Raw genomic sequence first — 25,748 nt, forward strand, 5'->3', positions numbered from 1 at the left:
TTGAAAAATAAAGAGAACTGGGTTCAAAAATGTATACAACTTTCCATAATTATGTGGTGACAGTCATCTTCCACTTCTCATGAGAAAAGTGTTTCTAGGTCATTAAAATATATCTTTTGATTGAAAATGGAGTTGACATTATTGTCTTAAGATTATATTACTGAAAAAGGGATATGTCTTTGTTGTGGCAATCACAGTATTATAACTTGACATAAAAATAATAGCTTATACTGTACTTTATTATTTATTAAATATTGTCACATAATTGATTTTAATCATTATAACTGTGAGATGATAACTGATCTATATTAGTAACCAGCATTTAATCCAACTTCCACCCCAACATATGCACACTGCCACCACCAAAATACGTACACACAAGCAAACAAAAAAGCAAAGACTCTTTCTTTGATAAATTTCTCAGATTTTATTAGGCCATAACTAGCTTTTCTTTTAATCCATGTCATTTACTTTTTAACATTTAAGAACATAAGAATGTCATTCATTTTAAGCCTAAAGCTCATTCAGCTTAGTATTCTCTTTTCAACATGAGTCTCCTCCTTCACGATGTATAAACATAAGATGGAAAGAGTGATTAATGGCACTCTGTGCTGTCAGCCAAAAGACTTCAAAATATGGAATTACCATATGAATTTGTCATAGCTGAGCCTAACCCTTAGACTTCTAAGTTTTTATTTTTGTTGCCACGGCAAGAATGGAATTTCATCTCAGTAACAGACTAAGTTCATCAACCTGAGGTGTAAGCCCAGAAGAACAATATATTATTTTATCTGAATAAATGTAACAGTTCATGATACTATACAACGGAAATCTCCAGTAAGCATGTTCTAAGACTCCACTAGAAGGCAAACTTATGTCATAAGATTGATTGGAAAGTATGGAAGAAGAAAAATATTTAGTAACACAAGCTAAGATAAAACATTTTGCTTCAAACTCTACAATAGATATATATTTTCCGTAAGGACTTAAAAAGTCCTGATTTTGAAATGTCATGTGGAATAGGATGCTGCATTAATTTGGATACAGGTTTAGCTGCTGTAAAAGGCCAAAATAGTACTAGCTTAAACATGATGAAAGAATATTTTTTACTTCCGTAATAATCTAAGCATTGCTTATATGGTAACTCCATGACATCCAGTCTCAGGCTTGCTCTCTTATTGATTATACAGCTTTCCACAAATTGTAGCTTACATCTTATGGTCTTAGATACCTTATCCAGCTGCCATTTCCACATTCCAGCAATGAAAAGAGAAAAGTCAGGCGAGAAAGAACTACAGCAACTTTTCAGACAGTACTATTTCCCTAATAATTGATTTTGGCTCTATTTTCAAAGAGTATACTCAAACATTTCTTAAACCTGTCTCTATAGTCAGCTCATAATACCCTTCATATTTTTTTCTAATATATTAAAGGTAGCACTTTCTGACTGCAAAAACCTCAAACAATGGAGAATTGTAGAAAACAAACTAAAAGTTATCTGCCTTCACTCACATACTCCTATAATCCCACTACCCAGGTGTAACTACCATTAATTTTATACATGTTTTTCCAGAGCTGGGTATACATGTAAATATGAATCCATTATATATATTTATATAAAAATATTTAGATATAGATGTGTAATATGTAGCAAAATAGCCTGTGTATTGTAATATGCATAATATGATACATATACTATGTATATTTACGATATGTACTGTATATCATATACCTGAGGATATATGCTACATAGATGACAAACTACTTACATGTATGAAAAATACATTAGGGATATCTTCTTCCTCCATACTTTCAGAGGTAAATTATTCTATATTTCCTTATGATGGATACATCGTATTTTATTTGGTTTCCCCACTAATGGACATTTAAGTATTTCTACTGCATTTACAGTTTCAAACCATGCTACAATGAATATTTTTGTATGCGCATATTGCCCCAAATGAATTTTTCATGTAACCAGTTCCATTTCTAGTATGTGATATTTTACTTTGGTTTCTTTCTGAACATTTTGCACCTGAGAGTTTGCATCTAAATTCTAATGCTCTCTGAGTTTGTTAATGGAGAATTTAAAACTTTCAAAATGGAGTGGCCCAAGTTATCTATGAATTAGCATTCATAAGACTTGAAATCAGAAACTAATTGTCTGGCTTTAATGAATTCTATCAGAAAAAAAAAATACAATGAAACAAGGGGTCAGAAGACCTTAGTAGTCACAGTCCCGTTTCATATTAATCTGTGCCCTTGGGCAAGTCATCTTGCTATCCGTGTTTTATCTTTTTCATCTTTCAGGCAGCCACAGTAATGTCTGCTCTACAGACTTTATAAGGAGATTGTAAAATGTAGATGGGATGAGTATATGCATTTCTAAAGAAGTCAAATTATTGTATAAATATAAAATATCATTATTATTCATTAAATATATACTCCTGTTGTGAAACTATTAAATATGTCATAATGAAAATGATGTCAAGAGTTTTTCTATTCTAGGTCACTATGCCTCTGACCATTCAAGACATTTATATTATGTATTTTTTCATATTCATTCATGTTAATGACAACATTTATTAACTTCTAGAGGTTTAACATTTATTATTTTAGTAGGAATCTCTAGGCCAGCAATCATTCTAAATGTGTATCTCATAGGCTTACCATTATAGTGATTTAGGAAGCTTCCTATTCTCACCTGTGAACTTCAGACCCTGGATACACTCAGGAGGTATATGATGTCTGCCAAAAGCCCAGATAAGAGAGAAAGGTGCAATGGCTAGAAAGGGAGTCAGCAAATTAAATGGTTGCTAAGCCTTAATATTAAAAGTGGGAAATAAAAGAGAAATTGCATTTAATCTGGTCTTAAGTGGCTTATGCGAACGCCCCTCTTCCAAATTCCTACTTTCTAATACTTGAAACATTTTGGATGAATTTTCTCGGGACCATTCATTTCTTCATAAGACACAGAGGCAAAATGTAGACATAGTATTCTAAGATAGAGCTGGATATAGAAGCAGTTCCATAATTCATGATTCTTGTTAAGCAGCTTAAAATGAGTTATTGTGCAATACCTTAAATGATGCCTTAGCAGTCAGGCGGGAATACAGAAGGAAAAGGAGACATATCTGATTCATTGTCACCTTTTCAGGGATACTCAGATTTCTTAGATAATTAATCCAAGAAGTTTTATTGATAATCACATTCTCCAACTTACGGGCAAGGAGATGAAGAAAAATGTATTTTTTATATGCAGGAAGGTCTTCCCATTCTGAGAGGTGTTTCTTAAAGAGTTCATAAATTAATCTCTTTCTAAACTAGCCAACTAGGTAACTATTAAATTAAATAGGATAAAGTTTTCATTTGCTATGCTGCATTAAGAAGTCATAAAAATATATTTTATTTAAAAAATCTCTTATTGAAAATAGTTAGCTGTGACAAAGCAGTTAAGAACTAACAATTACCTTATATTATCTTATTTTAAAATATCTATACAAACAAGAGCTAATTTATTTTACTCTCTCGAATAAAATGTATATGAAATATTCCCATTCATTACTTACCATTCTATGAAATTTAATACAAAATATTAGCATTTCTCATAAAAAGTTTCAAATGTTAAAGTCATATTATACTATTCTAGCAAATCTAAAAAGACTGTACAGATCTTCCGCATTTAGAAACTCCTTCACCTTTACTTGTGTATAGCAAATCACTTGTTCTTGGTTGCTCAAGATGCTGTAGGAGAGTTGTTATAAATGGAACTACTTATAATGAGGAAAAAAGTATAGCTGAACTTATTGCCATAAGGAAACAAATTTCATCTTGGTTGGATTTAAGAAAGTATAAAATGATATGAAACAATCACAGCGAAGAATGATTCTGTTTTGATTATATGTTTATATGTAACATCTTATTTTCTAGTGGATACAATGACCAAGTGCAGGTGCTTTAATGAAATCATAATAAAAGATTCTTGTTGATGAACAGAAATCATTTTAAGACTTTGGAAGTGCATATTACTTAATTTTCATACGTAAGAGGATAAGAATTGTTTATAAAATCAAAATTTACAAGAGATAAATTATGGAATATTATAAAAGAATTATTGTTATATGAAAATATGTTAAAAGAGATTATTTTATTCTTTAACTACCTTCTCTGGGTCCTGATTTCCTCCTACCCCTAAATTCTAGGCCTCTGTGTCCCGTTTCATTATCTGTTCTTCCTTTTAACATTTACAACTCAACATAGTATTTGTTTGAATTAAACCGTGCACAAAAAACTAATACTTATTTGTATAATTATTGTCTTATAATATGTTTTTTCTACTAAACCTTAAGCTTTTGATATGCCAAGAGTTGTCTCTTGTATTTGATATTTGTTAACTTCTTACATGAATTCTTCCTTCATTTATTCAGTCAATAAACATTTTAATAGGCTTAAGTGTGTCAGGCATTGTGCTAGGGACTAGGTAGGGATTTCAAGATGAGTAAGACATAATTCCTCCCTTTAGGATGCTCTCAGTCTAGTTGGGGAGAATGGGATTGCTATGGTCTGAATGTTTATTTTCCCCCAAAATTCATATGCTAAAATCCTCACCTTCAAGTTAATAGGAGGTGATTAGGTCATGAGGGCAAAGTCCTTATAAGAGTGGCCCCAGAGAGCTGCCTTGCTCCTTCTACAGTGTGAGGACACAGAAAGAATGCACCATTTATTCATCAAAAGGCTTCCCGGCCTCCAGAACTGTGAGAAACAAATGTTTGTTCTTTATAAGCCACTCAGTTCATGGTATTTTGTTGTATCAGCCCGAACAGACAGAATAAGGATATAAGCAGTGGTAATATACAGATATGCATCACGTTTTAAGAGAAGTCTTTGGAAAAGGAATTACTTTAAATCCAAGAGTGTTGAAGTATCAGGAAAGGATTCTTAGTGTGAGGGGTCTCAAGTCAACCTAAAGGATAAAGGCAGCTATACAATCGAAGAAGTGATTGGGCTGAAGGGATACAGACAGACTATTCCAAGCAGAAAAAAAAGCCTAAAGACCAGAAAGCAAGAGATAAAATAGGGTAGGCATGGACCTATAAACAGTTAAGTGTTAAGAATAATGTATATGGTAGGAAGTGACAAGTGAGTAGTACTTTGAGGACATGAGACCAATTCAGGGAAATATGTTTAGACATATGCTGCAGGAGCCAGAAAACCACGAAAGGTCTGAAGCCTAGGATTGAGATCATACTGGCATCCATCCACCCATCCATCCATCCATCCATCTATCTGTACATTCATCCATCCATCCATCCACATTCATTCATCCATCCATATATCCACATGAAAGCATGCTTCTCTTGTTCCCTGTTATATTTTCAGCCCCTAAAACATAGTATATAATTAATAAATACTTACTATACTTCAAATACAAGGAATGAATACTACAGATTGCCTGTATTGAATGCTACTGGAAACTAGAGAGAGAACGAATTTCGTTAGCAGAGGACTAGAGCCTGGGAGACTGAGTGAGAAGCTCTTATAATAGAAAGACATGTAGACCTAGGAGTTTAAAGGAAAAGATCTTCATGATTTATTGGCCGTGGAGGGTGAAAGGGATGGAAAAATCAAGGTTACTTTCATATTTGTAGTCTGGGTGACTGAGTGTCACTAAGTGATATAAGAACACCAGGAGTAGAAGCAGCTTTTGGAAGAAAGAAGATAAATTACATTTTGTACATGTGAAGATGGAGCTTATTATGGGACAGCTAGGGAGAATTGCTCAAAAAAAAAAAAAAAAAAAAAAAAACAGAAGAGGTCTAGGCTACAGTCACTGATTTGGAATATATTAGCTTGTGTATGGTTGCTGAACCATGAGATTGGATAAGATCATTCAGATAAAGTGAATAGAAGGAGAAGAACCAAGTGCCAAGGAATACCAATATTTAAGGAAGGGATGGATGAAGGAAGGTGGAACAGCCTATTGCAGAAACAGATAATAAAGTTGGCATGAACAAGGTATAAGGAGAACCAGGACAGCTGTTTTAAAAAAGCCAAGAGAATGTATAGATATAATTAGAGAAGAAAATCATTAACAGAGGCAGCTGTTGCAGATATATGTTCATTAAAATTTGGCAATTCAGAGGTTGTTAGTAAATTTATAAAGCATTTCCCCAAAAATATATGGATTGAGAACTAAAGTGTAGAAGGATTTAAGATTATCACTAGGTTTTAACAATTTAGATGAGAGAAAATAGATGATGGTTTCAGAAGGGGTTTTATATTCTAGATAGTTCATTTTTTTAGGATAGGTAATTGTGCGTATATTTAAAGACATAATTATTTACAAATTGCTTATGTTGGTATTTGAGGTCATCGATAGACCGTAATCAGCCTTCTAAATAATTTTTGCTACTAGATGAAATGGGTTCAACTACAGGCTAGTTCTTGAATTTTGCTTGCTCATTTCTTTGATCCTGTTGTACCTCTTACTTTGGGGCTCATTTTTTAATTGAGCATCTACTCTATGCCAGGCATTTCAGCTCATAGGCTTCTCGCATCTTTTCTACTTCATATTTTATGTTCAAGGCCTAACTCAATCTCAGCCCCTCCTCTGATTCTTTCCCCAGTGATCCAACTTGTATAAATTCTTTTCTCTGGTAATTACTGCCTATATTCATTTGACTCCAATTGTATAGTTTTGATTCATTTCACTTTCCATATTTACATGTCTTATTTTCATAACTGAAAGTGTTTTGAAGGCAAGGATTGTACCTTTTAGTGCTTTGTGTTCTCCACACAGTAAGAGTTTGATACATGTTAATTGAATGGAAATTAGTTGAATATGTTATGAAAATTGAAGTATACATTTGCATAATGCTTTAAAAGTAGTCTGTGTGTTCTACAATAATGTTTTCCTTATTAAAATAGCAAGAACTCTAGTAATGATTAACCGTGGGATAATCCTGGGCAGTTTAAAAAATTGTATAGAATGGGAATAATAATTTCTACCCTAATGAGTTGTTGTGAAGATTAAAAGCAATTTTATACATTTACATATATGTATATATGTGTATATGTAAGACATTTTCAACACAGTGCCCAAAGTCAACAAATAATAGCTTCCCACATTTCAAGTCAGTGGGAGAACAAGTAATTATTCAAAAATGATGCGGGAATAATTAAATATTTGGGGAAACAATATTTCTTAAATCATATACCAAAATAAAACTTCAAACACTGAAAAAAAATTCTCACATATTTTCTTTTCTCTTTTACTTCATCAAATCAGTTATCAAGTCTGTCTCCCAAAGCTATTCTCTGCTCTCCTTCATTGATTTATTTGCAATAGTTTTTAACATATCTATCTGCAGTCTCTCCTTCTTCCAATCGTTCTATGCCTTGCCACAAAACTGATATATCTAGAACACAAATACTAACAAAAAATATTATTTTCCTGCTTAAAACCTTTCAGTGACTTAACGTTGTCTTCAAAGGAAAACATAAGGCTCTTCAAGATATGAACTCCACTTGCTTCTTTAGCTGAATAGTTCCCCATTCATTCCGTTTCTGCATCAGAAACACTGGGGGTAATGAAACTATCCCTGGATGTAGGCATAAATATAGTTGTTCTTGTTAGCCCTATGAATGGCAGGGGGCTCCCCCAAGCTGAAGGCACCCACCAATTTCTCTATCAGCCCATGACATGAAAGAAAGCAACATGAGATGAAAGAAAGCAGTTTTCTTCCAAAGTTCCATCTACAGTGTCCTTACTAACTTCATTTTGTCTTAGACTTCTACAAGGCCTCCTCCACCTGGAAATGAGAGTGGTAAGAACAGGGTGAGAACTCAGTACCAATCTGAGAAGGTTTTTAATAGGAGCAATGCTCGTTGCACTGAAAAGTGCATGCTTACTGTTGACCCTGTAACATTTATAATACATGGAAAGGAGGTGGTAAAATGGTCCCGAAGTATAATTTGGTATTGATAGTGGCCATCTTTTAAGAGACACCTCAGTAAATACAATTCCTTGACTGTCGAGTCTCTTTCAGGTTGAGTTCTTTCTTTCAGGATTCCAGAATAACTTTTACACTCTTCTACTTTGCTTATTGTATATTTGGATTAGTTTACATGGTGAATCCTCCTCACTTGATTAAGACTGGGACAGGGATTGTACGTGTGTATGTCAGAGAGGGGTTGATTTTCATATTTCCCAGCACCTACAGAAGGCAAGCTGGTATTTGTCAAGGAGGCAAAACAAAAACAAACAAAAAACCATGTAAGGCCAATAAAGGAATGAGTCTCCACATTTCAGTGAAGATAATGCCATAAAACTGTCCAAAACTTTTGCATTAGTTCAGTAGATGAAAGAGTGTGTGTTGTTGAGTCTTGTTAAAACCACATCTGCATTTCACATTTTTCTTCATCCTAAATAATCTTGTTGGAAAAATTGTTTTTCTTAGGCTGTGTTATACAGTATAGAGACGAATTCTTCATAGTATGACTGGAGATAATTAATATCTAAATATGCACAACTATAATAATGATGCAATTGAATGCTTTTAAAGAGTTAATATAAGCCGTATCATTTGTGTCAGTAGACACTGTAAGCTATGTTGTATTCTGAAAGCAATAGAATAACATGCCTCAGTATACTTTTTAGCTTTTTGAAAAATTTTAGTTTTGAGCTAGAATTTCCATGCTTGGTCTTGAAATAAGAAGCAAATTAACGTTGGAAAGGCTTAGGGAAAAATTTTTCAAATGGTTAAAACCTAGGGAAGAGTAGAAGAAATTACTTTTAACTAGTTGAAAGTCAATTTGAATAACTTACACATGGTTGAACTTTGAAAGTCAAAGTTTTCCATTATCTGATTTTTTTACTAAGTATGAATCTCATGAGGTATTTACAAAATAAATCTGTTGTAATGTTTTTTAGTATAGTTAATTGAGGAATGGCGCAAATAGATGACAGTATTTACTTCAATAAAAACTCTTTTTTTTTTTTTTACAGCAGCTTCTGTATTTTTCCTTTGCCATTAAAAATGACCCCTGACCTTGTTTGTGAAGCTTTGTAGATTCTGTGTCCACTGTAGAACACTGACACATCCATGTAATATATTTTGAATTTTTTAAATTGAGAGTTAAATGGCTGCATTGGAAATTCTCACAGGTATTTTATTTGTATTCACTTTGTTGTAACCAGGAGCATACTTCAACCAAAGTAATCTTGGCTTGAAAAAATGGCAACAAGGTAGAGACATGCTTTAAATTAATTGTGTTTATGTGTTGGGTGAACATCATTGAAATAGCGTAGTGCTATTAGACACAATCCTTTTGAAATTAGTCGACATACTGGATATATTTGTATATTTGAAACTATATATGATTAAAGATATATAATAACTGTAGTAGTCCTTTAAATTCCTGCTGCCAGTCTTTTCTTTTCCCCAATTCACTTAGACACCAAATATATTGACATATGGCTGTATATGGCAAACATATTGCATGAGTTTGTTATGGCTGCTATAACAAAATACCATAGACTGAGTGGCTTGCACAACAGAAACTTATTTTTTCACAGCTCTGTACGCTGTATAGCTGAGATCAGAGTGTCAGCAGGTTGTTTCTTCTGATACTGCTCTTTGCAGCCTGTAGATGACCACCTTCTCTCTGTGTTCACACCTGGTCATACCAGACTCTATTTTGTTTGTGTCCTAATCTGTTCTGCTTATAAGAACACCAGACATATTTGGTTAAGTCACCATGCATATGACTTAATTTTATCCTAAATTAGCTCTTTAAAGGCTCTATTTTTAAATATAGTCACATTCTGGAGTATTAGTAGTAACAACTTGAACATATCAATTTGTAGACAGACATAATTCAATCCATAACACATATAAAAAGTATTTAGCTTGTATAAACTTTCATATAAAGGAATACCTCATTTTATTGTGCTTTGCTTTAGTGTGTTTCACGCAGATTGCATTTTTTACAAATTGAAGGTTTATAGCAATTCTGCATAGAGCAAGTCTGTCAGCACCATTTTTCCAACAGCATGTGCTCACTTCATGTCTCTTTGTCATATTTTGATAATTTTTTCAATATTTCAAACTTGATTATTATTATATGTTATGGTGATCTGTGATCAATGATCTTTGATATTATAGTTATAATTGTTTTGGGATGCCATAAACTGCACCCACATAAGATGGGAAACTTAAAAAATGTGAGCTAGAAATGATTGAGCTTGATGAAGAAGGTGTGTCAAAAGATGGGGCAGGCTAAAAGCTAGGCCTCTTGCACGAGACAGACAAGTTGCGAATGCAAAGGAAAAGTTCTGGAAGGAAATTAAAAGTGCTATGCCAGTGAACACACAAATAATAAGAAAGTGAAACAGCCTTATTGTTGAGTTGCAGGAAGTTTGAGTAGTTGAAATAGAAGATCAAACCAGCCACAACATTCCCTTAAGCCAAAGCCTAATCCAGAGGAAGGACCTATAACTCTCTTCAATTCTATGAAGGCTGAGAGAGATGAGAAAGCTGCAGAAGAAAAGTTTGGTGTTGGGGAGGTTGGTTCAGGAAGCCATCTACCTACATAAAAGTGCAAGATTAAACAGCAAGTGCTGATGTAGAAGCTGCAGCAAGTTATCTAGAAGATTTGTCTAAGGTCATTGATGCAAAAGTGGCTACACTAACCAACAGATTTTCAATGTAGATAAAACAGCCTTTTACTGGAAGAAGATGCCATCCAGAACTTTCATAGCTAGAGAGGACAAGTCAAGTCAATGTCTGGCTTCAAAGGACAAGCTGACTCTTAGGAGCTACTGCAGCTGGTGAATTAAGTTGAAGCCAAAGCTCATTTACTATTTTGAAAATCTTAGTTTTTTTAAGAATTAAGCTAAATCTACCTTGCGTGTGCTCTATAAATGGAACAGCAAAAGCCTGGATGACAGCACATCTATTTACAGCGTGATTTACTGAATATTTTAAGCCCACTAGTGAGACCCACAGCTCAGAAAAAAGATTTCTTTCAAAACATTACTGCTCATTGACAGTTGCACCCAGTCACCCAAGAACTCTGATGGTGGTGTACAAGGAGATGGATGTTGTTTTCATGCCTGCTAACACAACATTTGTTCTACAGCCAACGAGTCAAGGAGTAATTTTGACTTTCAAGCCCTATTATTTTAGAAATACATTTCATAACCTGTCACTGCCACAGTGATTCCTCTGATGGATCTGGAAAGAAAGTAATTATTGAAAACCTTCTAGAAAAGATTTACAATTATAAATGCTATTAAGAACATTAATGATTGATGGGAGGGAGGAGGTCAAAATACCAACATTAACAGGATTTTGAAAGAATTTGATTTTACCCCCCTTGGATGACTTTGAGGGGTTCAAGACATCAGTAGAGGAAATAATTGCAGATGTGGTGGAAATAGCAGTAGAACTAGAATTAGAAATGGAGCTTGAAGATGTGACTAAATTGCTGCCATCTCATGATAAAACTTGAATGGGGCCGGGCGCGGTGGCTCACGCCTGTAATCCTAGCACTTTGGGAGGCCGAGACGGGCGGATCACGAGGTCAGGAGATCGAGACCATCTTGGCTAACACGGTGAAACCCCGTTTCTACTAAAAATACAAAAAATTAGCCGGGCGTGTTGGCGGGCGCCTGTAGTCTCAGCTACTTGGGAGGCTGAGGCAGGAGAATGGCGTGAACCCGGGAGGCGGAGCTTGCAGTGAGCCGAGATTGCGCCACTGCACTCCAACCTGGGAGACAGAGCAAGACTCCGTCTCAAAAAAAAAAAAAAAAAAAAAAAACTTGAATGGATGAGGAGTTTCTTCTTATGAATGAGCAAAGAAAATGGTTTCTTGAAATGAATTCTACTTCTGATGAAGATTATGTGAGCATTATTGAAATGACAACAAAGGATTGAGAACATTAAATAAACTTAGTTGATGAAGCAGTGGCAGGGTTTGATGGAACTTCAAAGCTGAAAGAAGTTCTGCTGTAGATAACTGCTATCAATTAGCATCACATGCTACAGAGAGATCTTTTGTGAAAGGAAGAGTCAATCAATGCTGCAAACTTCATTGTTGTCTTATTTGAAGAAATTCCCACCAGGCACGGTGGCTCATGCCCATAATCCCAGCACTTTGGGAGGCCAAGGCAGGTGGATTGCTTGAGCCCAGGAGTTCAAGTCCAGCCTGGTCAATATTAAAAAACCTTGCCTTTACAAAAAATTAGCTGGTTGGAGTGGTGTGGGCATGTGGTCCCAGCTACCCAAGAGACTGAGGTGAGAGGATTGCCTGAGACCAGGAGGTCAAGGATGCAGTGAGTAATGTTTGCGCCACTGCACTCCACCCTGGGTGACATAGCCAGACCCTGTCTCAAAATAAATAAGTAAATAAGAGAAAAGAAAAGGAAGGTTAGCTACCCTAACCTTCAACAGCCACCATCCTGATCAGTCAGCAGCCATCAACATCAAGGCAAGACCTTTAAGCAGCAAAAAGATTACAACTCACTGAAGGCTCAGATGATAGCATTTTTTAGCAATAAAGTATTTTTTTATTAAAGTATGTATATTTTTTAGACATAATGCTATTGCACACTTAATAGACTATGGTTTTGTCTAAACATGACTTATATGTACTGTGAAACAAAAAAGTGTGCATAACTTGCTTTATTGTGCTACTTGCTTTATTGTGGTAGTTGGATTCAAACTTACAATATCTCGAAGGTATTCCTGTGTATATATACATTTATACACATACAATATGGCATTAGTAAAACATATTAGCTATTTACATATATATGCATATCCAAAGGAAAGATAGTTAATTTCATTAATACACATTCATTAATTTAGGAAATAAAAAGATTATAACATATGCATATTTTAAATTTTATGGAATAATCTGTATTATAAGTAATGAGCTTTAAATGTACATGAAATTTGATATTAATAATTAGATGCAAGTAATGCAAAAGTGTCCCAAACATCTGCAGGTGTTTTGCTAAATTTAGGAGTTAAACAAATTTAGGAATACGTCTTTGTCTCTAGGATGGAGAACCAGGTGATCTTTAATACTTCCTACTACTTAAGCTCTTTAATGAGGCTTCTTAAAACTTCATTTCTTGTCCATTGCCTTTTCATATCCAGAACTCAAGATTGGAGTATTAAAAGTTTCCCAACTCCTTGTCTTCAATCTCTTTTCCCTCTACTTTATTCTATCACCTGTTATTTAAACTGTTTTTTCTCTACATTCCTTTAGCATGTCATACTCCTGCTTTGATGCATTTCACCCTATCCGAAAGGTCTCTCCTCCCCTCCATCTGCACATTTTCAAGACCAAGCTCACTCTTATTTTCATCTGTAACTATTCCCTTAAGATTGAAGCCTGGATTAGTTCTCCCTTACCTCCTATAGTACCTACTGATGATGGTCAACATTATTCAAATAAGCACTTAATTAGAAAAGATAGAAATGCAGTAAATACAGACCAAGTTTTGTTTTGTCTCACAGAGCAGCTAGCAGAATTCTGTTCATGATAAATGTTAAAGTGCTTATGAATTGGTTAATTTACAACAGGGAAAATAAATAATATAAAATGAATTTTCACTGTGAAGAGTACCACAGCCTCTACAATTTTGCTTTTGTTAATTTTAAGCTTATGTATCCTAAATTAAGAATAGAAATGAATTAAGTAGTTTTAAGCATTTAAATTGTCAATTCTAATAGTCATACTATAATAGTATTTACAATTTTAACTAGTATGCATGAATTTAGCTTTTAAATATCTAAATGTCCTATTATAAAATTGGATAGTGTTTGGAAGATTAAATACTAAAAATATGAAATGATAAAGCACCATCATGTAATATTGGTTGTCCCTTCTCTCTCCTGTATCATAGGTTTTTGCCCTATTTACTGAATCTTTCTCATTAGCATATGAGCATGGTATAATTTTTCTACATATGTACCTTCTTATAAAGTTTGCTCGATCACACAACTTTCACTAGCTACTGTAAAACACCTCAGTGTAGTTGTCTGTTCTAGCACTTCTCAAACTCTAATACACATACAAATAATCTAGGGCTCTTGTTAAAATTTAAATTCTGATTCAGATGCCACATGTTTCCTACTTCAATAAATTAGCCTAAAACTGTTGTGCCTTAAAACAACAAACATTTATTTGGACACAGCCATGCTGGGTACCTCTGGCTCCGGATCTTTCCCACTGTAGTCCAGGTGTTGGCCTGGATTGCAGTCATCTCTAGGCTTGGCCTAGGTAGAATCTGTTCCAAGCTCCCTTCATTAACTGTTGGCATGCCTCATTTCTTTGCTTGCTATTGGCCAAAAACATCTGTCTTTTGCTATATGAGTCTTTCCACGGAGCAGCTCACAACCTAGCGGCTTGCTCCAACAGAGGGTGTGGGCAACCAAGGCAGCCAAAATACTTTTGTAACTTAATCTCAAACGTAAAATAGCATTACTTTAGCCATATTCTGTGCATTAGAAGGCAATTACCAGACCCAGGACACACTGAAAGGGAGGTGATTACATGGGACATAAATACCAGGGAGTGGGAGTCATTGGAGGTTCTATCTTAGGGGCTGTCTGCACAGTAGCTTTAGGGTGGGTTCTAAAAATGTGCATTTCCAAGAAACTCCAGGTGATGCTAATGCTCCTCATCTGAATCTTGCATTGAAAAGCGAGGGTCTACACTTCCTGCCTCCAATTCCTTTCTTTCCATCATCCTTTGTTGATCACACTCTTTCTGATTAGGCCTTCTCAACCTCCACTCCACTGAAACCGCCATTGCTGCAGTTGCCAGTGACCTCCACATCATTAAATCCAGCACTTAAATGAAAAAAATTATCACTGTCTGGAAGTCTTTCTTTACTTGGCTTCTGGAACACCAAATTTACATTTCTTCTCAGTCTCTTCTGCTAGTTACCTATCTGCCTGAGTATAAATGTTAGTACATCCCACAGTCCAAATTTTTGGACCTCTTTTTAATCTATGGTTAACTCCTAAGTGGTCTTATCAAGGCTTACAGCTTAAATTCCAGATACATGCTAACCACTCTCAAGTATATGTCTCCTATGAGGGCTTTTCCCCTAAAATTTTAACATGTTTATCAAGTGTCTAATAAATACCTCAACCTGGATATCTAATCATAATTTCAAACTTAAAATATCTACAACAGAACTCTTTGTTCCTTCCCCGCAACAACATCCTTTAGGCCCCACCTGGCAGTCTTGCTTCTAATCTGTGTTTACAAACCCAGTATATACTACCACATGTCAATCAGTTGTTTTAGTGAAAAACCTGGAAGTCATCCTTGAGTCTTCTGTTACTCTCATATGTAACAGTCATTAGGTTTTACCAGTTATACTATTTAAATATCTCTGGAGTCCCTGCCTCACTCTCCATCCCCATGTCACCATCCTAGTCTGACCATAATTACCTTTTATACAGATTTCTGCATCTGCTCACTAGTTGATTACAGCTCTCAACCTCCCACCCAAGTGATTTTACTCAACCCATCTGTTTTCCACGTTCATGATTTCCTTTACCTTATAGGATAATGTTTAGATCATTTAATGTTTACAGAAATCACACATAATCTGGCATCTTACTCCCTCCCCAATCCCATTGATCTCACTTCCCTACCTGCTCTCTGTACTTCAGCAATACAGGGACTGGGCTATAACTAACACTTCCATTTGATTCTTCATGAAAATTGTTTCCCTGCCTGGAACATTCTTTCTTCCCTTCTTTGTCTAGCTAACTATAATTTAATTCAAGTTTCAGCTTAAACATCACCTTTTCCTGGAGGCTGTCTTTAACATATTAGACTAGGTTTGGGACAACCACAGTGCAGTCCATAGCATCATGTACTTCGCTGTCTTAACTGCCATTATATATTATACTAATCATTTAATTATCTTTTTCTCCCATTAAACTGTAAGCTTTTGGAAGGCCAGATCCAGAGAGGTAGATCCAGGTATTTTGAAGCCTAAAAAATAACCTGGGAGACTCTCTTTAGAATAAAAATGCAAAAATTTTATATGCTCAGACACGCACACAAACACACACACTTAGGTAGAAAAGTGAATATTCATTTATAACAAATCACAACAAATTACAACAACTGATAAATATAAAAATATATGACAAATATAAAAATATGCAGTGAACATACTGCAAGAGGCCAGTTTCAAAAGCCCAAAGTTTAAGCTTCATTAAATTCCCAGTAAATTCACATCTGCATATTAATCTTTTCCAAAGCTTTATGTCTAGTGCCAAGAGGAGTGCTTAATACATAGCAGGTACTCAATAAATGTTTTTGAATGGCGTATTAACTGAGTTATTTTAAGTTATATTTTTCATGCGTACAATATTCAACACATTTTTTATAAATTAGATTTCTACAAAATGTTTCATGCATTACAAAATTGTTCTATTATTTTTAGTTATTTGCTATGGTCATGTGTCAGATGACAAATAATGTACATTACTTATATTTCTTAGCAATTTATTGGGCCCTATGCAACAGGTCTATTGTACCTCTTTACTAATTAACCCCCTTGATTTGCATAAAAAATAAGCAGAATAACCTTCTCTATGTGCTTCTCTGTATGTTTTTGTGTGTGCCTATATTTTTACAGGTCATATAACAGTAAAACTTCAGGATTAATTTTGAATTACTGTGCTTTTTTAATAGATAAAAAACTTCGGGGGGAAGGGATCTATTTTCCATTTTCATTACAATATAGTTTTGTAAACATTTATCCCTGGATAATAAAGATGTCAATATTTCATATAACTTGAAAAACACATAAAATGTTTTCTTCGTTGTTAATTTGTCCATATTATTTAAGAGATTAAGATTATTTGAATCAAGACCATAACATAGCATTTCAAAGATAAGCTACTTTGTTTAAATCTTTGGAGTTTAATTCATTAAAATAAAAGTAAGTTAAGTTCCTTTTATAATAATACTGTAAATTTGCTGAGGAGTTACTGTGCTCATATGAAAATTGTGTGTGTGTGTGCACGCGCGTGTGTGTTATAAAGTGCAGCCCTCTGATCAATGCTCACTTTCCCTCCCATTTTCCTAAATACATCATGAAAAAAGGATGAGGTTTCCGCCTTAATTGCTTGTGCCTTTTATTCACATTCCTCTCTCAGCCAGAATTGTGAAAAGAGTGTTAGTAAAAGGCTGCACAATAGAGCTTTTCATTAGGCCTCAGTAAGGCACACAAAAGAAGGCTTTTGGAAAGAGTGAATGCATGAGTTTAATTTGCAGGTGGAGAGTAGATAAAAGGTGCTGACGCCTCTATTATTCTCTTACTTAGGTGACCCTTACCCTGTTCAGCTGATCCCAACTACCATGGCAGCTGCTGCCGCAGCAACACCAGGCTTAGGCCCACTCCAACTGCAGGTAAGTCAGGAAACAATACAGAGGAGACAAAGGTTAAGTAAATATCGAAAACAGCTATTATGGTGTTAAAGCAAAATAAAACTGACTCGTGATATTCGTCTCACACTTTCTGTTTTTAAATTTATTTGTAATGATCCTCAACCAAAAGTTGAAATGTTGATTCTCTTAATTTTTAGCCCTGTTTTCTGCACTAAACATAGCTTATCGTATTTCTTTTCTTGCCGGTATTATTAAGAAAGTGAGCTGTAGTTTTGCTTTGATTACTGTGTGCCATAATTTTGTCGCAGTATGGTCCTTATCAAGGTAAAAAGAACAAAAAAACCTGCAAAAGATATTCAGACACTTGAGGAGCAAGGCGACTTAACAAAAATGCATTTCAAATTGCTCAGGATGCCCAGTATCATTGAAATGGTCTGTAGGTCTCTTTGTTCTCTTGCTAATACCAGCTGAGTTGGGCAAGCAAGGAAAAGTAGACCAAATAAGCTGAAGACTAAATAAGCACAACCTTATCCCAGTCATCCCAATTAAGACTTTTCTAGCCGTGCGAAATATATATTCCTATAATCCGAGAATGTCAACGATAACTTTACCAGATGTCCAAGTGATTGGAGAAGCTTTGTCTCTGAGGTTGAAAAGAAAATCAATACAATTATAGTAACAGGTAGCTTTGATTAACTGTTGACATTTTTGAATCAGCATCCCACAAAACATTCCTTAATTTCTATCGGTATGGACCTGTGATTATGCAAGTAATGGGAATAGAAAATTATCTAATAATAGGATTAGTCTCCTCTTGTGAGAAGTTAACCTGAAAGACACAGTATGCCTATGAATGCTGTTAGCCTGAAAGACACAGTATGCCTATGAAGCCAGAGATAAAGCAGTTATACTTAATAATTAATTTTTCTTCGTGAAAAGGTATTGTCATGATAGGTGATCTTAGTCTATAAGGAAAATATAGGTTTATATTGTAGCATCAAGAGACAGATACATCTGGCCTGCACATGGGTTTGTCAGAAGACCTGGTGGGTTTCTGAAAGGCCAGTTGGGTTTCACAGGAGGAACTACCAGGGTGAAAGCTGAGACATACTGTGTTCTGCAGTGGTTAATAACATTCATTTCTATTCTACCTTTTCTGCGAACAGCTACACTGTGAGTATCTGTTTTCTTTGAGCTGGAAATGTCTTGGGAAGTGTTGGAGCTGTGGGGACAATAAAAGTAACATAACATTTGTTACCCTTTGAAATGGCATCTGGGGAATAACTATAACATGAAAAAGTGATTGTAATAGGTAAAACTAAAAAGAGTAGTGGAATTAGCAAGAGGGAATAATATCCAGCAATAGATTTAAATATAGGAATAGGGGTTTTAGAGATTTCAGATGTTGGTTTTCAAAGCAAGTTAGACATTCTCCTTTGACCATTGGATTAGCGATGAGAGGAAGTGAGAGCAAGTTAGAGGCAACTCCTATGTTCATTGCACGACTCTCTTCGAAAGTAGCTATGTTAAGCAACAATCTAATCAACTTTTCCTGTAGAGACAGTAGGAGAATATTTGATGCTAATTTTTATTTTTATACTATATGAGATTTTTATTTTTATAATGTATGAGATTATCTCAAGATATTAAATATCTTGAGACATTAAGATATTAAAATATCAACAATTTTGTCACTGAACAAGAGAAACTTTAGACACCAAACATATATGTTCTTACTTTAACTATGATTTGAGATGTAAATGGAATAAAGTTCCTTTCATAGAAGTGGTATTGTACCCATTAAAATGCATGAGTTTTAGAGCCTCAAATAATCAATCCTGTAGTATAACAAGAAAATTAATAATCCAAAATTTTTTCATGGAAAGCCATCAGCTACTATTAAAACACATTTACATAAACATATAAAAAAGTTGTTTTTTTTTTTTGCAGTGAGAAAATAACCGTTATTCAGAATCAAACACATGCCCAAAGCATGTCGTATCAGAGAACCTGGCTTTTCTTTGAAGTGGACTGACTCTCACTTTTGCTAGGGTGCTTACACCAACTCACTTTTCTACTTGTTCCTAACACAATATTCACAGACCCCTTGACCTTGACTTCAGCCTTCCCCAGAGCTACACAGGATATCTGTTACTCTCCCTCCCTTTGCCTTAAAATAGCATCAAAATTCTTTTTTCTCCACAAACCTGCCGAGATGGGTGAGAGAAAAGCTAACTACAATGCCTAGTCAGATGTTTTATTATAAGCCTTACCTAAAATTCACCCCAATCTTTGAAACCTATTTTTGAGATGTTTCATCTCAGTGGAGTATAATATATGGACTAGTTTTAATTTTCTCCAAACTCTGCTTTTAATTATGCTCTGTTAAATCTCTATTTTCCATATCTTAATATCTTCAGTAGACTGCATCACTTTCCAGTCCTTTCAGTTATTAAAATTCAGTCCTGCTGGAAACTTTAATCTCATATCCATTTCATATCTCACTGCTTCCCCTTCCATCGTTAGTCAAGAATCCCAGCTCTAGAGACCAGAGTAAGAAGGGTGCAGCTTACTCTTTTGCTTCTTCAGCTCCAATTTTGTTCCTGTGCAGATGTGGGTGGGTTTAGGAAGTTATGTCTGCCGTGAGATACCGTGGAGACAGTGTGTGTGTTATTTTCTTGTGTATTGAACAGCTTTTCTTGGTCTGTTAAGAGAGGGGTAGCCAGGTCTGTTGATCTATGCTTCCTACTCTTTTTTTTTTTTTATTTGGGGTGTCACCACTATTGGCCAGGAGCTACCTGGGTAGCATGACACCTGCCTTTGTTCACCCTCTGTGCTGCTCCATGGAGAAACCTGTAGTCTTCTACTGAGGTCCTCTTCTGTGCCCTGTTAGAGCTGTGGTGGTAGTACATCGCAGTCCTGATCTCAGCCTGCAGCAAACACCGCACTGTTTTCCAGCAACCCACCTCCAGCTTTAGAAAACTTCAGAAGAGAAAACAGGCATTACTGTGTCTTTAGTTACATAATACACCAACAAGCTGTACACTGTCCAGTTCTCCTAAGACCTTTCTTACCACACTAAGGATGGAGGAGTCTTTAGGTTTTTAGCTCAACAAAAAGCCAGTTGAGAAACAACATTCAAGTTTTTGCTTTATTCTGCCTTCTCCAGTTTCTATGAATTCTGCTTTTTGGGTAAGCAGGGAAGACCACTAAGAACCAAGCCACCCTGTAAAGCTGTTAACCCAATCTTCTCTCTCCTCAGCTCCCTCACCAGACATCAGCTCATATATATTGTGGGAATGGAAAGATAGGGTGGGAGGAATGAGAGAGAGGTGAGAGACAGTAATGAACATTGACTCAAGTAGGGCCAGGTCAGCAAGAGGAGTATGGTTGGTGGTATGGGTGCTGTCTAGTACCAATTGCTGGTGTCTTTCTTTAGAACCATTGAAGAGTTTGTTGTTGTTGGCTTGTTCTCACTCATTTTCTGTTTTTGTTTAATCTGTCCGTGTATGTTTTAAGTAGGTAGTGATAAACTCACAGCTATACTCGATAAGGCAGCAGTAAGATGGGTTGAGGTAACAGTAGGAAGACCAGTTGGAGGAACAGCTGAAATAGCCTTGCCAAAGAACTAGTGGTTTTCTGAATTAATCTTTATTCAGTGGTAATGAGAATAATGTGGAGGGGATATATATTTTAAACACAAAAGGATCCTGTTTTCTTTTCCTTGGGTGCAAACATAATGATTTTAACTCATGTAAAGTGCCGTAACAACTGATGTCACTAGTTAATATCACCCATGGTTATGGAATATTTTCTTAAGCTAGTTTCTCTGGTAAAGATTTTCCGAGGATTATCTTATTTAATTCATATTACGTTTTGTGTTATGTATTAATATCTCCATTTGACAAAGAAGAAAGCGGGGTCACAGAGTCCAAAATCCATGGCCTTTGAACAATTATATTTGCTTCTTCAAGTACAGGAGACTTTATGTTAAACTTTGGAGGCATTGCCCTTCTTCAGACATTTGTTAACTCATAACCAGCTAATGAAATTATAACAATAATGCTGACTAATTGACATTAATACAAATACTCTGTGTGCTTTGCAATAATGAAAGAAGTAGCAGGATTCATAATGACAGCTGTCTACTTCGGACTCTGAATTTTCTATTTCATGCCTCTTTACATGGATATATGTTAATTCAGGTACTTCTTTTTGAACACCTAGATTAAATAAAGGACATTATAAATCTATTCCTACTTATGGTTGACTTTGTTTACCTACCATATGTGTTTTCATTTGAAATAACCTTTTGCATATAATTGTTCAAACTTGGATAATATTATGATAAGTAAATCCAGAATTTTTATTAAAGAGTGCAGACAAGTACAATTATTTTAAAAGACAAGCAAAATGATATGCTTTAAAGCAAACTACTGTTTATTAACTATCATTTTATGTCCCTGGAGATCCTTATATAATAAAAAATTGTTCATGTAGAAAAATCACCTTACTGTGTACTTTCAGAAGCAGTTAAAATATTCTAAAAATCATCATATGTATTTGTTATTTAATGGAGAAAATCAGCTTAATCTAGTTCATGTGTATAAATAATACAAATTAGCATGTGCCATAGACACTATTTATTATTTTAATATTAAATCTGTCTTTTTCTTTACACATTTTAAATCTCCCTTGAGCTTCAATTCACATTAACCAACTGCTTGTTGACTATGAAGAGGAAATATACAGAAATTCACAGACACTGTAAACTGAGTCCAAAACGGAACTCATCAGTAGTTGTATGCCTTGTCCCTAGACTTCCTTATTCTTTGGTCTTAGTGAATGACTCCATTTCATCTATTTCTCAACCCAGAAACATGAGAGCTCTTCTTAGCTTCTCTTCCTCCCTCTTCCCCATAAATTTATTCATTCACTAGCTTTTCATTCCACCTACTAATACACCAAGAATCTATCCACTTCCTTCCATCATAATTGTCACTCATTTGGGTCGAGCTATCCTTATGACTTTCCTAATTCACCACAGCAGCCCCTAAACTGGTCTTTCTATCTTGATCTTGCCCCTTTCAATGCACTCTCCACTATGCATTAGTCAGAATAATCTTCGTTTTTTTATTTTTTTAAATTATTATTATACTTTAAGTTCTAGGGTACATGTGCACAACGTGCAGATTTGTTACATATGTATACATGTGCCATGTTGGTGTGCTGCACCCATTAACTTGTCATTTACATTAGGTATATCTCCTAATGCTCTCCCTCCCCCCTCCTCCCACCCCACGACAGGCCCCGGTGTGGTGTGTGATGTTCCCCTTCCTGTGTCCATGTGTTCTCATTGTTCAGTTCCCACCTGTGAGTGAGAACATGTGGTGTTTGGTTTTCTGTCCTTGCAATAGTTTGCTCAGAATGATGGTTTCTAGCTTCATCCATGTCCCTTTCTGATTTTAGAAAATTTTGTCATGTCCTCTTCCTGCTCAAGGACCTTCAATCACTCTCTGGTGTTTTGAAGTTCTCTCTCCACCCTGGATCTTTACAAGTGGTGTTTCCTCTTCCTGGAATAACCCCAGGAAATAACCCCATTACTCACCATCTTTACTAATCGAATCCCACTTACCCCTCAGGTTTCAGGTTAAAACATCACTTTTTTCAGGGAAGACTTCATTGGTCTTAAGTCTGGCTTAAAGTAGTTCCCACGTGTTCTGAGAGCATGCTGTATTTCCCTTCTCACATTGCTGGTAGAATGTTTTAAATCATGCTTTCTGGCATCTACCAGATGGTAAAGTCTGTAGCGTCAATGGTTTACCATCATTTGCACTTAACCAAGTGCTTGAAATATTTTATGGACTCAATAAATATGTGTTAAATAAAGAATGAGGAATGAATCTTAACAATGTATTTTCAATAAATTATTCATCTATTTTGCTCAAATAGCTATCTTGCTTTATAATATTGAAATTAAGCTGAATACTAATAATTAGTTTTCTATATTAATTAATCACCTTTTAAAACGAGACAATAGCAGAATTTCAAATATCAAAGGCATGGTTGGCTGATAGAAGAAAAAAATAGTTTGAATTTGGTTAATTAAGATAATGTTGAAATTTTATAATAAACTATTCTCATTTAATGAAATAAACATATGAAAACACTCTCTGTGCCTGGTAGCATGTTTGGCACTACAATGTTTACAGACATTAATTTTGTAACTGTTTTGCTCCACATCACCTACTCAGTCTATTCCGGATACATTAGGCTGTTTTCTGGCCCTTATCTTACCAAGGCATACTCCCTTCCTAGAGTTTTGTGCTAGCTGTTCTCTCTAGCTCTTTCCTCTGCATGGAAGGCTAATTCTTTCACTTCATTCATGTATTTACTCTAATACCATCTCTCTGAGGCCTACCTTAACCAACTTACTTAAAATCGTAAGGTGGATCCTAAGAGATAGCACACTTCCTAGCTCTTTTATTCTACATTTTTCTCTATAGCACTAGTCATCTTCAAATATACTATAAAATGTATTATGTTTCTTATTTATTGTCTTTCTTTTCCAAATGTACCGCCCCACAAGGACAAGAATTGTTGCTGTTGTTCAATAATGTATCTCAGGTATCCAGAAGAATGCCTAGCAAATAGCAGGTATTCAGTGCATACTTGCAAATGAAAGAGACTATCATGGCTAATGGTCATAAGAATTTTTAATTAAAAAAAGCAGCATATATTGATTTCTGTGTTAAATGATATTAATTTAATGGCCAGGGAACTTGATGTTTTTTCTTGCCCCCATTGGAAGATTCTAAGAGTATGAAAAATCCACAGCTCTCTGTCTCTCCTGCTCTTTCCTCCCTTTATCTTATCATAACAGTGGGTTGCTGCATAAAGAATGTGTTTTAGCACTTATTACAGTTTATGTAATTCTTTTAAAATCATTATAATTCACAATAAAAGACCAAATGTTACAATACTTGAGAATTCCTATATTATGTGATAGTGTGTGTGTAGACATATATAAAAATATGAACTACTGGAGGTACTTTTATTTGACTCATGGCTTATTCTGCCAATACAATACTGAAGTAAATTATTTCTAAATAATGGAAGGATGTGTTTATCAAAATAATTACTAGCCAATTAGCAGCTCCATACACTGAGTTTACCTTCTTCGCTCTTCCTCTCCTTCCTTCTTTTTTTCATTCTTCTTCATCCTCAAGTACTCTTTTTTACCTCCAAGAGCCAATGATGATTTAGATGTTTACTTATTTATTATACTGATGCTGACTCTTTTTAAAGGTGAGGGGTTCATTTATATAGCTTACTTATCTATGTTCATTTTAATATTAAAAATGAATATCACTATTTACACAAAACGAAGTTACACTTTGAATTTTTGGACATTTGTGACAAGATAAAATCAGCTATGTGAATAATCTGTTTCTAATTAATAAGATCAAATGATGGCAACAATCCATCTAGCATTTATTTCTCATATTCATTTTCGTTATAATTTGCATTTTACTTAATGGGCATCATGAATATTTTTAATAGTAATAATTCTTCTGTAATGTACTGTTTCTGTTTTTTGCTACACTTCTAAGATTTGAAATTAGAAGGAAATATTTATCCACTTACTTCTCACTTTATAAATACTGTATTTGTCTTGGCCAAAAGATGGTTGCCACCTGTTCTACCTATAGGAAGCCAAAAATGTTGACTCCAACCAATGATTGATAGTGATAAGCAGAAGGAAAAAAAGATTGAAATTCTTTTTGGATGATCTTATTTAATTCAAAATAAGCAAGTAGCATCCAATCATCATTTTTATTGACTTAATTAAACTTTTAAAATTATTTTAGTAGGACTATTTTAAAAATTCATAATAATATTTTTGGAATAAAGGCTCAAAATTCCAAGTTGTCATAAATGAAACCTCATGGGCTTACAGCTTCAGTAACTAGTAATATTAGTAGCATGCCTTCTCTGGAATAAAGAAAATGATAGATTATGTGTGATCATGTTAGAGAATGAATCATACAAAATATCGACTGAAATCAATCTTTTTTCATAGCAATCATAGGTATACGAAGTAATATTGGAAATGGCTTAAGCTCCTGTCTGATGGAGAGTAACATCAAGGTAGAGGTAGATGAAATACTGAAGCTCCTCTTTTTATCAAACTCCCGCCAGTCTCTGAAGAAGGTCAATAATTATGACAGGACACAGAGAAATGAATGCTCCATATTTCCCAGCACTGTGAGTGACTGAGCATGGCTTTATATGCTTGGCCAAGAGAAACT

At 35.0% G+C, this 25,748-nt stretch overlaps 1 protein-coding gene across 24 annotated transcripts in view; it reads left to right on the forward strand.

Moving 5' to 3' along the window:
- The window catches only part of SOX5 (SRY-box transcription factor 5), a 1,033,373-nt gene that overhangs the window by 908,850 nt on the left and 98,775 nt on the right, over positions 1-25,748 (forward strand). For all 24 annotated transcript variants that reach the window (XM_054664454.2, XM_063785861.1, XM_054664458.2 and 21 more), the window contains one exon: positions 17,372-17,457. In XM_054664454.2, coding sequence (XP_054520429.2) covers positions 17,372-17,457 — 86 coding nt within the window. The remainder of the gene's footprint in view (positions 1-17,371; positions 17,458-25,748) is intronic.

The sequence above is a fragment of the Pan troglodytes genome, chromosome 10 (genome assembly GCF_028858775.2).
Source record: "Pan troglodytes isolate AG18354 chromosome 10, NHGRI_mPanTro3-v2.0_pri, whole genome shotgun sequence".
Taxonomy (NCBI): Eukaryota; Metazoa; Chordata; class Mammalia; order Primates; family Hominidae; genus Pan; species Pan troglodytes.